This window comes from Panthera tigris, chromosome B2, assembly GCF_018350195.1.
Source record: "Panthera tigris isolate Pti1 chromosome B2, P.tigris_Pti1_mat1.1, whole genome shotgun sequence".
NCBI classification, from domain to species: domain Eukaryota; kingdom Metazoa; phylum Chordata; class Mammalia; order Carnivora; family Felidae; genus Panthera; species Panthera tigris.
Window position 1 is genome coordinate 67,836,570 of NC_056664.1, and position 15,103 is coordinate 67,851,672.

A 15,103-nucleotide genomic window follows, 5' to 3' on the forward strand; every position below is an offset into this window, starting at 1 on the left:
ACATAAAGAATAGATTCTAGCCACCCTTAATGTAATTTGTAATTCTTAAACAAGATTAGTGGTTTTTTTTTCCCACATGTAGCTTGTGAAATGCTACACTATGTACTGTTTACAAGGAAACAGTCTTTGATATTTAATGAGATTATACATCTTAAGGATATTTACTAAAAATGACATCTCATTGGTGTCTCATCAGAGACAGGTTCATTCTTATTAAGCTTACTTGGTTATTATTTATCTATAGAGTCTGGCAGATAGTATGTGTTACTGACTAGGATTTATTTTATTTTGTAATAGTATACCTACCAAGAGGGGGAAAATGAGACTTTAATTAGTCTTTGTTTTCCAAAAGAAATTTTATCTAACATGAAATTATTATGGAAATATATAACTTCATACACACTTTACTAAAAGTAATTGAGCAGTGTTGAGATTATAGTGTTTAGATTGTTAGGTTGATACAGTTCTGAATCTGTAGTTTTTATCATGGAAAATTTAATATTATATTTGGTTCAGCTAACATGCATTTTGTTTTTGTTGCAAATAGTTCCAAGGTATGTGTTTCTTAGCTGATGGAAGGCATATGATAATAGTTTACAGTATAGTTCATTCTGCATTTTAATATCAGAAATTTGAATACTATGTGCTTTCTGTGTTTAGTATCAACTTATAAAAGGAAATATGTGGGAGTATTACCTTTTCATGGGGTTCTTTCCATTGAAATATGTCCTATTTATCTTTGTTATAGGCAATGAAAAATTGGAGATAGATTTTTTTTAAGTTTATGTATTTATTATGACAGAGAAAGAGAGAACACAAGTGTGCACACTGTCGGTGGGAGCAGAGAGAAAGGGGGAGAGAAAGAATCCCAAGCAGGCTCTGCACTGTCAGCATGGAGCCCGATGCAGGGCTTGAACTCATAAACCATGAGATCATGACTTGAGCTGAAATTAAAAGTGAGACACTTAATCAACTGAGCCATCCAGGTGCCTCTGGTGTCAGATTCTTAAAAGACAGGGTTAGCTTATATGTAGTTGATTCCCACTACAACAGATGGGGCTCGGTTTTCCACATAAATTAATATCTTTAAACTTTTTTGGGGTTCACCAGGATATTTTGTAAACCTATGTAGAAATGGAAGTATTTCTTTGCTTATTATGAAAAGAGTGGGGTTTAGATTTTTCTGAGATGATTAGGTATTTTATCACAGTGTGGTATGCATAGATGGGCACTGCTGTTTTGTTTGAGTTTCCCTTTTAGGTGCATTGTGACATGGCCAACCATTTGAAGTCCATTAGGGAATAATTGCATTATTTCATTTAAATGTACAGTTGACCCTTGAACAACACAGGAGTTAGAAGTGCTGATCCTTGCACAATTGAAAATCTGCATATTAACTTTTAACTCTTCCAGAATTTTATTCATTTATTTACTTCATTTAATTAACTGTTGTCTAGAAGCCTTACCAACAACACAGTTGATTGTCACATACTTTGCATGTTATGTATTATATACTGTATTTTTTTAAATGTTTATTTATTTTTGAGAGAGAGAAAGAGAGAGAGCACTAGTGGAGTAAGGGTAGAGAGAGAGGGAAACAATCCAAAGCAGGCTCCAGGCTCTGAGCTGTCAGCACAGAGCCTTATGCAGGGTTTAAACCCACAAACCATGAGATCATGACCTGAGCTGAGGTCAGACGCTTAACCAACTGAGCCACCCAGGTGCCTCTGTATACTGTATTCTTACTGTAAGGTAAGCTAGAGAAAAGTACATGTTGAGAAAATAATAAGGAAGATAAAATACATTTACAGTACTGTATTTATCAAAAAAAATATTGTCATGTAAGTGGACATATGCTGTTCAAACCTGTGTTGTTCAAGGGTTAACTATACTAGTATTTCTTTCCCTTATTGACAATAGGCTAAAATTCGAGAGGTAGATAATCTGTCCCATGTTTGTGTCTAATGAGTTATTTGCATAGTTCACCTGTTAACTATACATCCTAAATACACAGGGCACTATCACAAGTGCTATGAGAAAAAAATTCCTTATACCTAGACTCCACAAATAGTATAACAGAATTCTGCTATGTATTGGCAGAGAAAGAGACATGTTCTTTTTTTTTTTTTTTTTATAATCTACATATGCTGTGATAGTGAACAATGTTCTGAGTTCAGCTTTGCCTTGGTTGAAGCTTGATTTCATTCTTTGTTGTTATCTGGGGTAGATCCTTGAATAGATAACATGGTTTGATAGAATGGCTCTGTTGTGAGTCATGTAAGACAAGGGAAACAGTTTTTGTCAGTTTTCCCTTGTTTAAAACAAGAAAAGACTAGACCAGTGGTCTTTAGACAGTTTCCTAAGTGTATTTAAGGTATAAATATACATGGAATAAGATGTCCAGAACTTAAGCTTTTAGCTCAGTGAATTTTGAAATTTATGTTTATACAACGTGTTCCTCCTACAACTACTTGATGACTTCTGTCACCTAAAAGATTTAAAAAATTTTAAACAGCTATACATTCTCTTACATATTTTTAAGTTGACATTGAACATTTTTTGTTTCAAGATTAAATGGTTACATAGGATGTAATAGTTGACACAGTGAAAAGAGTAACATTTTATTTTATTATTTTTGAGAGAGAGAAAACGCAAGCTGGGAAGGGGCAGAGAGAGAGGGAGAGAGAGGATTCCAAGCAGGCTCCATGCTGCCAGCACAGAGCCCACTGTGGGGCTTGAACCTACAAACTGTAAGATCATGACCTGAGCCGAAACCAAGATCAGATGCCCAACTGACTGAGCCAGTTGGTGCCCCCAAAGAGTAACATTTTAAAATAGAGAGTGGTTAAATCACTCTCCTCATACATGGATCTGGTAGCATCCAAATACTATAACACTTGATAATTACTATTTCTTTCTATTATTTCACTGTCAGAAGTATTTATCCACTTATTTCCTATTATATAAGACTCAAAGTGTTAAATTTATTTTTGATTGAGTTATTTCTGTTATTAATAGCACACTTGATTAAAACTATATGTTATAAAGTTTGATAAGTTATTTGACATAAAATTATTGGAAATGCATGTTTAATTAGAGATACTGATTGTTTTTTTCAATTACTTCCTGTGTCTATGAATAAATATTATGCTGGGCATAGTGAGACAATTCAACATCTATTCATATTTTTGCTTCCTAAAGATCTAAGTGCTAAAGAACCTTTTTCACATAAATAAGTACATGAGTATGAAAATAATCCTTAAACTTCTTCTAAATTATATGCCCCAAATCACAGGAAGCTCTACTATCAAGAAACATTTTTAATAATCTCACAATTGTAACCTACACTAGGCCTTCCTTAAAATATTTTTGAAGCACTGTCTTAGAAATCAGTTGTCTTGTAAAAGTTTTTGTTAACCAGTGTTTAAAATTGATTCTTTTTTCCAACATTTAAATTATCCTTTGGTTTGGTTTGGTGGTTTTTATACTCCAGGGCAATGCACCATTGTAATATTTCAAATGGAAGTGTTTTGTTTTTTTAAGTAGGAGAACAAATCTGGCAGGAGATAGCTTGACATCAGAGGCATAATCAAGTCAGGTTTTGGAATGATATGTGGAAATTGAGAATTTTAGATGTTGATTCCCTTAAGATTATTTACGTTCTGTATGCCATAGAAAATCTTTATATAGCCCTTAAGTAGTGTACATGGTCCAACGTAAGGATTGCTGGATTAAGATGGTCCCGAAAATTGCTTCCAGCATCCTGATGCTAAATCCCAAGTAACATGATGTATTCAGGATTTTTTGGCAGCCATGGTGATGATGATGTGGAGTGAGAGACTTAATTTTGAAATCTTATTTTTTATTCCATAATGTTGAAATAAAATGCCAAAGTCTTTTGATTTTTTTATTCTTTTGGAACTTAAGGTTTCTAACCAGTGTGGGTATTGTCCAAAATGTGGAAAAGAAAAGGAAAATCAGACAAAATGCCAAAGTTGTGGTATTCTTTTTCCTAAGGATGTGCAAAGAAATTGCAGACAAGCTATAACTTTGAGTGAATCTACTGGACCATTATTAAGAACATCAATTCATCAGAATTCTGGAGGACAGAAGTCACAAAACACAGCATTATCATCCAAGAAGTTTTATGGCAACAGTCTGGGAAAGATTCCAGTTGATATTATTGTGAATTGTGATGATAGTAGACAGAATTATTTGCAGACTAATGGGAAAGTCATTTTACCTAGGGCAAAAGTAGCCAAACTCACAAACCTGAAAGAAAGGAAAACAAGCCTGTCAGACCTAAATGATCCAAGTAAGTATTTTACTCCCTTTAGTATTATTTATATCAATCCAGTATTTTTTACATATGTTTTTAATGTGAGCATGAGCATATTTGAGAAGTATAGTTTTAATAGGTATTTGTGTCAGTTATATAACATGTTCTTTGGGTAGATGATTAAAACTGTCCATGTAGTTGGAAAATAATAACTGACTTTGTTTTCACCCCATCCATCTTAAATAGTGGGGAGGTGGGGGGAGCACAGACCTTGACCCCGGTCTTAGGTCAAGTGCCAGTTATGCCCAAATTTCTAACTTTGGTCCAGTTCATTTAATCTCTCTGATTTGTAAATGAATTATTTTCTGCCTGATAGGGTTTTTGAGGAAGTAAATGAAGTAACATATAAAGTGCCTACCATAGCCCAGTAAATAAAGTGTTTGACATGTAGAAAGAACTCAATGAAAGTTAGTTCTCTTACCACATTTACTCTTCCCTTAAATCTTTTTTTTTTTTTTTTAAGTTTATTTATTTATTTTGAGAAAGAGAGTGAGAATGAGAGGAGTAGGGGCAGAGAGAGAGGGAGAATCCCAAGCAGGCCCCACACAGTCAGCATGGAGCCTGACATGAGGCTCAAACCCTTGAAGTGTGAGATCGTGACCTGAGCTGAAACCAGGAGTCAGACGCTCAACCAAATGAAACACCCAGGCACCCCATCTTCCCCTAAGTCTTTTTCTTACCTTTAGATATATGTGTGTATATGAAATGCAATACTGTTTGTAATAAGTAGCGAAGATTAGAAACAGGGAGTAGTTGAATAAACTATAGTGTACATAGCTGTAAGAGGAGAGAAAGATCTCATTTAATATTCTATAGAGTGAGTTTTAAGATCTTTAATAACATGAATAAAGCAAAGTACAGATCACAGTAGATAATGTGCTACCCTTTGTTTGTGAAGGTGGGAGAATGAATATAGGGAATTTTTTTTTTTTTTTAATTTTTTTTTTTTTTTTCAACGTTTATTTTATTTTTGGGACAGAGAGACAGAGCATGAACGGGGGAGGGGCAGAGAGAGAGGGAGACACAGAATCGGAAACAGGCTCCAGGCTCCGAGCCGTCAGCCCAGAGCCTGACGCGGGGCTCGAACTCACGGACCGCGAGATCGTGACCTGGCTGAAGTCGGACGCTTAACCGACTGCGCCACCCAGGCGCCCCGGGAATTTTTTTTTAAAAGAAAGATACACTAAAAACTAATTTTAAAAATAATTGATTAGAAGGGAGGAAACAGTGTAGGAATTAGGGATAGATGCCGGATATCTCCAAACATACCTTTTTTGTAGATTTGACTTGAGAACCATGTAAATGTTTTACATGATTATAAAGCAAAATTAAATAGGAAATTTAAAAAAATCAAAACCAAGATGAAACTAATGAACCTAATTATATATCTGGTTGGTGGCTTGAACACACAGAAGAATTATTTCAAATGAAATTAAATTAAAATAATACTGTGGCTATGCATTCCTGATGTGATATATTTTAAGGTCAAACAGAATTGCGAAGAAATTCTAAGTGCATTCAGTAATACTGTTAATAATACTGGTATTGCTATTTTTTGTATTGTTATTTTTAAACACATATATCGATAAAACAAATAAGCAATTTTATTATTATCTCCAGAATCCAAGATTTTCAGTGTTAGAGCAAAGGAATTCAAAAGTAAAGTCAAAGAAGTAACAATCTCATAATTTTAAACTTGGATTGGAGAGAATGGCATGAAATTATTATATATATTCTCTTAGATAGAAGTGAACAATTCTATTTCCCATATTTATGTTTTTGAATACTACTTCTCACTAAAAATAAGTAGAACTTCTCAGAGAAATGGCTGACTCCAGGTCTGGAGCAGGAGTGTATGAGATAAATCTAGATCATTTACTCATATCAGGAAGCATGGAAGCAGTCAAAAACTACTATGGACATGTTCAGAAGACACAGGAGCTAAAATGAAAGGGCTCCTACTGACCAGTAATGGGACTGTATGAGTCACAAAAGGTTTCATAACTGCTATTTATTGAAATATGCCAAATATATTAATTTTTTTTTTTTTAGCTCGCAATGATATCATCTCCCTACTCCCCCAAAAGAAAAAAAGCGCCCAGTTGGTTACCTTTGGAGGTTGCTTAGGTTCCAAATAATTACTCTGAAAACTGGTAAATGAAAGGGGATGACATAAAAATTTTTTTCTTAAAGTAGATTTTACTTTCTTTAACGTTTATTTATTTTTGAGAGAAAGAGCACGCGGGAACATGAGTGGGGGAGGGGAAGAGAGAGAGAGGGAGATACAGAATCTGAAGCAGGCTCCAGGCTCTGAGCTATGAGCACAGAGCCTGATGTGGGGCTCGAACTCACGAATTACAAAATCATTACTTGAGCCAAAGTCAGACACTTAACCGACTGAGCCACCCAGGTGCCCCTAAAAATAAAAAAAAATTTTTAATCTGAGAAATATGTCAAGTTCTGTTTTAATTCAGTTCAATAGAAAAACCTTAGCTCAGCGGCCCCTACCTGGCTCAGTTGGGAGAGCATGCAACTCTTGATTTTGGGGTCATGAGTTCAAGCCCCACAATGGGTAAAGAAATTACTTAAGTAAATAAACTTAAAAAAAAAAAAAAAGCAAACCTTAGCTCATAACAGTGCATTAGCTTATTTTTCAAAAAGAACTATTAAAAAAATTATAACTGTGATAGGTATCAGCCAACAAACACATCTGTTATGATACTATGATGATGTTGGTATTTGATGAATATTTTACAATACATTTTAGTGTTTTATCAGTGCGATATTAAATATTGTTAAAATAATTTAAATCTTTCCTAATAGTGAAGGTTTTACATTTTATGGTTAGATATGAAGAAAACTTACTTATTAGTTACTGGGTACTATTACTGAGCCAAATGCTATACCATCCTGATGAAGTTTCTAGGATGAGAGAATGGGAACTTAAGGCTAATGTGATTAAGTTAAAAAACAATAAATTCATGTGGTTTTGAAGTGGCTTCAGTAGTTTACTATTCAGAACTTAACCTAGGACCATATCAACCATGCATTAAAACTGTAAGACATAAATTTGTTCCCCTTCCTTGCTCAAAAAATGAACAAACAAAACAATTGAAGACTAAGTATTTTCTATTAAAGTCCATGGAAAAATATGTTTTAAGGACATTTTATACTAGTAATAAAAAATATCATTTATTGAATGCTTACATGCCTTACTTTGTGGTAAAGGTATAGACACTAACCAAGTTTAGTTTATTGTAAAAATTATTATAACATGTGAGGTAGGTACAGATATATCCCATTTTATTAATGAGGCAACCCATGATTAAGAAGATTAACTTCTCAATATTATTATATACATAAGGACTGTTGGAGTTTAGACTCTAGAAAACAGATTTTTCTGGTTCAAAGTCTTGTTTTCCTTGTATAGTTAATTATTCTTAAATTCGTGTTCCTATTAAAATAGTTTATTTTCATGAAACTTCTCTTATATCTTGGGTGGTCAAATAATAAAATGTACAGTGTCTGAAGTAGTGGTGATAAATTCTGTATAGAAAAGTGAAGCAGGTCCAGGGAATAGAGAGTGCTAATTGTTAGATGTCAAGATGAAGAAGGGTGATATTTTAAAAAGGTGGTAAAATAGGCACTTCTGATAAAGTAACTTTTGAATAGAGCCCAAAACGAAGTAAGGAGAAAGACATGCTGATATGTATGGAAATAAGGTTGGAATGTAAGTACAAAGACCCTATATTAATCTGCTTGAGTTCCCATAACAGAATACCATAAACCAAGTAGTTTAAACAACAGAAATTTATTTTCTCACAGTTCTGAAGGCTGGAAGTCCAAGATCAAGGTGCCATTACTTTGTAGACAGGTGCCTGTTCACTGTGTCCTTACATGGCCCATCTTCTGTGCTTCCACACACAGAGAGAGAAATCTCTGCATTTCTTTTTCTTATAAGGACATCAGTCCTATTAGATTAAGTCCTCACCTTTATGAACTCATTTAATCTTTATTACCTTCTTATCAGCTCTATTTCCAAATTTGGTCACAGTGAGGGTTAGAGCTTTAACATATGAATTTTGAGGGGACACAATTCAGTCCATCATAGACCCTGATGCAGAATCTTATATATTACATAGGATGTATTCTATATACAGAATGAAAGCAGCTATGAGACAAGCTTTTTAAGTATATGTTTGTTGTCTTTGCACACTTCTCATTTCCTTTGAAATTATGGTGACATTGAGCACAATCCGCATTTATGTTAAGTTACTAAAACAAGAGGTATATAGTACAATTCTATCTGTTGCAGCTTTGGGGCTTTAAAGTAAGTTTTAAAGTACATATAGATGTTTTAATGTCTGTTAAGCACCATAAAAATAATTGTCAATAGAACAGTAGACTTCCCCCTTAGTATATATTCATATATAATATATTTCTGTATGGTTTTTCATAAATAAAGCAGTTCATGAACTTTTTTTAAAGCTTACATATATCAGTCATTGTGCCAAATCTTTTACGTATTAAATCATTTGTTCTCATAACAGGTCCTTTGCAATAGGTACTATTTTTGTCCCTAATTTCACAGAGGCAAATAGTAAGTTACAGAACCCTAACTTTCAAATGTGTATAAATGTATTTAGATCTTGTAATCTGGCATGTTAGATTTTCTGTTAATAAAATAACAGTTCTGAAAAAGATCCAGCTTTAGCATTTGCTTCCAAGACTAGATAACAAAATAAAAAAGACAGGTAAATGGTGATGGAAATGATGCCTCTCTGGGGCATATTTAGTAACTAAACATTTACATGTGGGTTTCTAAAAAAAAAAAATGCTTCTTCAAATTTATGTGTTCTTCCAACACATGATTTTTGAATTGTTTTCTTCACCAGGCAGTTTTAGACTGGGAGTATAGCAGTGGACAAGGCAATGATCTCATAGTTTATATGTAGTGGGGAGAGAGCAAGTAAACATCTAACAACAGAAAACAAAAAGCAACAGAAAATTTATATCAGTTGTTGTGAATAAGCCAACTATTTGCTTCCTTTAGATTGGGTAATGAATCAAAAAGCTAATATTTAATGACCAAAATGCAAAGTGTTAGGGGAATTGCAATCCAGACAAAATCAAACTTTGATGTTTGAGGAACAAAATAAATGGATGGTGTGCTTGGTGCATAAAGAGGGAGAAATGGAGCAGTATGAGAAAGTTGGAGAAGTAGGCAATGGCCAGATTATATACATTTATAAACCATAAAAGGGTTAGGATTTGACTCAAGTGCATTGTGGGTGGCTTGCGGAAATTATGATATAAAGATGGATTTGTTAAGATCCAATATCATTATTCTACTCACGTAGAAGATATAAGAGCAAATTCCCTTCATTAATGTCTTTTCAGGTCCACATTCATTTACTCCACAGAATTTACTGAGCAATTTGACACTGGTTCATGTTCTCCTAAGGACCAATTGCGATTTTAGTGATTTCCTATGTAAAATAAAATTATTTGGTCACATGGAGTTTCACACACATTTACAATGCATGCTATTTTGTGCACAGTTTCTGTGCAGGTTATCTTTATACTTGAGACTTTCTAGAACTCTGAAATAGATCTATGACATATGGTTAAATTTTGCTGTAACTTGGGTGTATATCTCGTGTGGGTGATGGTAATGGACTATAGAATACTTTCGTATTTGTAAGTCTATATAAAAAATGCCAGTTCTTATCCTTTCTTCATTTCTAATTGTCTTCAAATTTAACTTTTCATCAGATAGAATGGATTGTGTCTTCTTTCATTTTTATTAATCTTGGTTCTAGAAGAGATCCAAAGCAAATTTGGTATATTTCCCATTAACTGACAGAAATGAAATACCTGAAGTATTTAACATTTTCTTTATAGTCATTTTGTCCAGTGATGATGATGATGATGACAATGACAGGACTAACAGAAGAGAAAGCATATCTCCTCAACCTGCTGATTCAGCATGTTCTTCCCCAGCACCATCCACTGGAAAAGTAGAAGCAGCACTAAATGAAAATATCTGTAGAGTAGAGCATGAACTAAGAAGCATTCCAGCAGATTCAGAGTTAAATACAGTTACATTGCCAAGAAAAGCAAGAATGAAAGACCAGGTACTTTTCACATTTATTGACCTTTTACTCAGATTGACTCTCCCCTTTGGGATGTAAATTTTTTTTTGGAGGGTAATTTGACAGTATCTTAAGGAGAAAGAATTATTTATTAAGTAGGGCTTAAAATACCACTTGGAAGTTTATTTAAAAGAACATTAAAACATACAGAAACAGATTTCTATTAAACTAAAAGCTTAAAGTGTAAAAAATTTCAAAACAAAGAAAAAACACCAACCTTACAAGTGAAATATAAACACATACTCTTGTATAATCTGGTGGACAGGAAGAAGCTATATCACTGACTTTTAGGATTTCTATGGTGCTGGTAGGAGGAATACCAAGGTACAGAAATACATGCATATTTTCTTTTTTATGAAGAACTTTTTAAAAAAATAAAAAACATACATGTTAAAAAATTAACATGTGTGGGTGCCTGGGTGGCTCAGTTGGTTAACTGTCCCACTCTTATTTTATATTTTATTTTGTGTATGTGTGTATTTATTTATTTATTTAGAGAGAACGTATAAATGCAGGGGAGGGCCAGAGGGAGAGAGAGAGAGAATCCCAAGCAGGCGGAATAGAATCCTCATTGAGTGCAGAGCTCGATGTGGGGCTCGATCCCATGACCCTGAGATCATGACCCAAGTTGACATCAAGAGTTGGGCGCTCAACTGACTTGAGCTCCCCAGGTGTTCCAAACATCCTAACTCTTCATTTTGGCTCAGGTCATGGTCTCACAGTTTGTGAGATCAAGCCCTCCATTGGGGGCTGTCAGTGCAGAGCCTGCTTGGGATTCTCTCTCTCTCTCTACTCCTTCCCTGCTTGCGTGCATGTGCTTACACTCTCTCTCTCAAAACAAGCTTTAAAAAAAAAAAATTACGTATGTGTGTAAATGTTAGGAATTGTTATCAGTATAGATAAAATATGGAAACATACATACTCAGTTGTTAAAATGGAAAAATAAAGTATGATGATAGAAGAAATATGGACTAATATTTTTAATATAATCTTGGGAATGCCTTTCCAAGTATTTCAGCGCAAGCAAAAATAGTAAATAAAGAGATGAATATATATTATTAAATGAAAAGTACAGAACACTGTACCAAAATACCATAAACTGAATTTGATGGGTAGATGTGAGTGGGGGAAACAGTGAACTGTGTGACAAAGTGTGAGTTGGTCCTTCATAGAAGCAAACCATAGAAAAATGAATAAAGGAAATGAATAGAGTTTTTACAATGTAGTGAAGTACTGAAAATGAAATTAAAATACATTTTGTTAAAAAAAATACATTTTGTTAACTGTCAGATTGTTGAAAATTTTTAAAGTATATAATAGTCTGTAATTTTGGTTAGTGTTGGAGAAATAGAGTGTTGGGTGTGTAAATTGGTATAGGTATGCTAGAGGGCAATTAGGCATTAGTTTACACACACACACACACACACACACACACACACACACACACACACACCATGATTGAGCAGCAAAAATGCTTGGAGGAGAATAGTGTTGTCATGGGGTAAGATCAGAAAGAACTCACATGTCCAGCATAGGAGGGTTCAGTTAAATAAATAATGGATTTCCATATGATGGAGTTTGTGAGTGAACAGTTTTCATACTGGCACAGTGAATAGTAAGAGTTTCTCAGTGGTCTTTTAGAGGCTCCTTGGGAAAGATGTGGACCACTCGTTTCTAGACTCAGTCTCTCCACTTTGGATTCAACTGGAGCAGCTCTTATAATTACCAATTTTATTATTGAGCTAAATGACATTTATTTGAAGAAATAATTCTGAAACTGAAAAAGCTTTTAAACCTCTTTAGTAGGTTTCTGTTAATAATTTGGGGAAATATTCATGATTAATCTGTTAATGAGCCTGAAAACTCAGTGTTGAGAAATAAATGTGTGTGTGTGTGTGTGTGTGTGTGTGTGCCCAGTTGTAGAGATATAGGTATATATACATACATAATATTTTAATACATATTTTTACCTATACCATAGATCATGGAAATGTTTCTAGAGGGACAGTGGGAGAATAGTGCCTGTCTCTATGCAGTGGTTTTGTTTTTTTCTTGCTTTCTATCAAGATCATGTTTTATTCTTGTGATAATTATTAATAAAGTTTTTAGTGTAACTTTAGTTACATTTAAATTATATACTCCAAAAATGGTATTTTATATTATGATTAATTTGCATGTGGAAGTGACTGAAATTTTAACAAATCAAGTACATTTTAAAATATGTTAAAGAATCTTTTTGTAGTGTAAATAACCATTCCCCTAAATTATCTGTTTTCTAAAGAATTGCTGATTTAATCCAAATATTACAGCCACTATCACTATTACTAGCTAATTTTTATCCAGCATTTTACTGTGCATGAAGCGTTGTGCTCAGCTGCTTATATACTCTACATCATTTGAATAGATACTCTTCTATCTATTTTAGTTTAGGAAAAGAGTTTTAGGAAAGGAGTTTAGGAAAGGAGTTATTATTGTTTTAAAAATCAGATAATTACAAGGTGGTATAGCTATGATATGGACCTAGGTAGTCTGATTTCCCAAAGTACATTCTTGGTGCTATGCTGTTACTGTAATTTCAAGTAATGACTAGGTGTAAAGTATAGTATAGCTGGACAAAATAAGGATTTCTGTTATATGAAATCAATAAATATTTACATCCTCTGTTGAAGTAAAATTAGTCTTTAATATTTTGATAATTATGTTTTTTATGTTGGGTCTTCTTTGCATATGTCGGCTTAGTTTCAACCTTGTTTTAGTTGCTTATAAAGTGAAAACATTTTTTTTCTTTTTCAGTTTGGTAATTCTATTGTCAACACACCTCTAAAACGTCGTAAAGTGACGTCTCAAGAAACTTTAGTTGATCCTGTATCTTTAAGCTGCCAAAGTTCCTTTGACAGTGTCATTTTAAACTGTCGAAGTATACGAGTAGGAACACTCTTCCGACTATTAATAGAACCTGTAATTGTAAGTACATTCTTAAGCTTTTTACTGTACCAGTTATAATTTTCAAAATTACATGGCTAAGGCTAATATGTAATATTTTAAAACTTATAAATTAAAATATTTAATAGAATATTAAAAATTATTTCAAGATTTCAAATTGCTTTAAGAGTATATAGACAATTATAAAAAGTTCCTTACAGTAAAAATCATTGGATAAAAAATTCTAATGTAATGTTCAAGGTAGTGACATATCCATCATAAGAAGATACTTACTCTCACTGAGTTAGAAAACTAATATGTTACTGTTTTATTCTCATGCCAGCTCAGTGCGTGAAAAGAGTATTTTAAAGAATGATAATGAGAGAAAGATGAATCCAAAAGCTTTGGGGTCTGTAGAAAAATGTCTTGCAACATTAAGACTCCTAGAAATAGATTATTGGAATACAGTCACCACACAAGAGGCGCTGTGCTTTTGGACTAGTTCAGTGTCCAGGAAGCCCAAAGGACTTTCTATAGTTCCTTTATCTTACTTGTCATCCATGTTACTCTGCTGGCACCAATTTAATTCAAATGTTTATTTTGCATTTGAAATTTTAATATAATTTTAATATAACCAGCTTTCTTAGTCATCATTTTTCTTCTTCCTAATGTATTCTGTACATTATTGGTAAATTAATCTTCATTTAACACTACACTTAGTTTGTAAGCTTTTATTTTATGATTGCTTAACTTGGCGTCCCCAACTGTCTGTTTTCATCTATTGTTTGAAGCCTGGTCCCCTATTATTGTTCTTTAGACATCAAGTAGTGTCTTTAAGAAAACACATTATGCCACATAAGGAAAGTTAAAAGGTAGTTATACTGTTGCTATTTAAATTATGGTAAGTAATAGCTATTTATTTTCTAGGATTCATAGTTTCAGGATACAATATGGCCAAATATGGCCAAAAAGAAAAAATATATATAGGTTAGTATAGGAGAAAATGATATATGGACTTGATTTCTTATCAGAGCAAAACAGTATGTGAAACCTAAATATTTTTTTTTAATTTTTAATTTTTGTTTTTTTACTCGGGGGGTGCAAGTGGGGGAGGGGCAGAGAGAGAGATTGGGATGAAGAGAATCACAAGCCGACTCTATGCTATTAGCATAGAGCCCAATGCAGGGTTGGAACTGTGAGGGCATTACCTGAGCCACAATCAAGAGTCAGACACTTAACTGACTGGGCTACCCAGACGTCCTGCGTTTTTTTGGTTGGTTGCTAGTTGGTTGGTTGGTTGGTTGTTTTTTTTGTTTCGTTTTGTTTCGTATTTTTTAATCAAAAAACTCCAGCTTCTCACCATTTAAAAACTTAGAAGTACTCCAGAGATTTAAAGCAAATTATATATAGACTAGACAATCCATTATTACCCAATAACATTGTAACATATGTCAAGGTTGTCAAGGATTTATGAAATTTGTGTTTTGTTACAAGTCTTCATAGGACAGATTCTTTCCTGGTTTCTGTCAGTTAACAAAAGTGTCATTCTAAGTCAAAATAGCTCAAAAATTCTCAGGGGCACCCTATAGTTTTCTGGCTTTTTCCCACATTGACACCGTTAATCAGAACTTTACACGATGATAATTAAGGCTTTGCTGGCATTTTAGATATTTAGTTGAAAGGTGCA

The 15,103-nt window shown here is 33.6% G+C and overlaps 1 protein-coding gene across 2 annotated transcripts in view; it reads left to right on the forward strand.

Moving 5' to 3' along the window:
- SENP6 (SUMO specific peptidase 6) overlaps window positions 1-15,103 on the forward strand; it is a 119,243-nt gene that overhangs the window by 69,602 nt on the left and 34,538 nt on the right. For both annotated transcript variants that reach the window (XM_042986690.1, XM_042986691.1), the window contains 3 exons: window positions 4,018-4,315; window positions 10,244-10,476; window positions 13,288-13,458. In XM_042986690.1, the coding sequence (XP_042842624.1) occupies window positions 4,018-4,315; window positions 10,244-10,476; window positions 13,288-13,458 (702 nt within the window). The remainder of the gene's footprint in view (window positions 1-4,017; window positions 4,316-10,243; window positions 10,477-13,287; window positions 13,459-15,103) is intronic.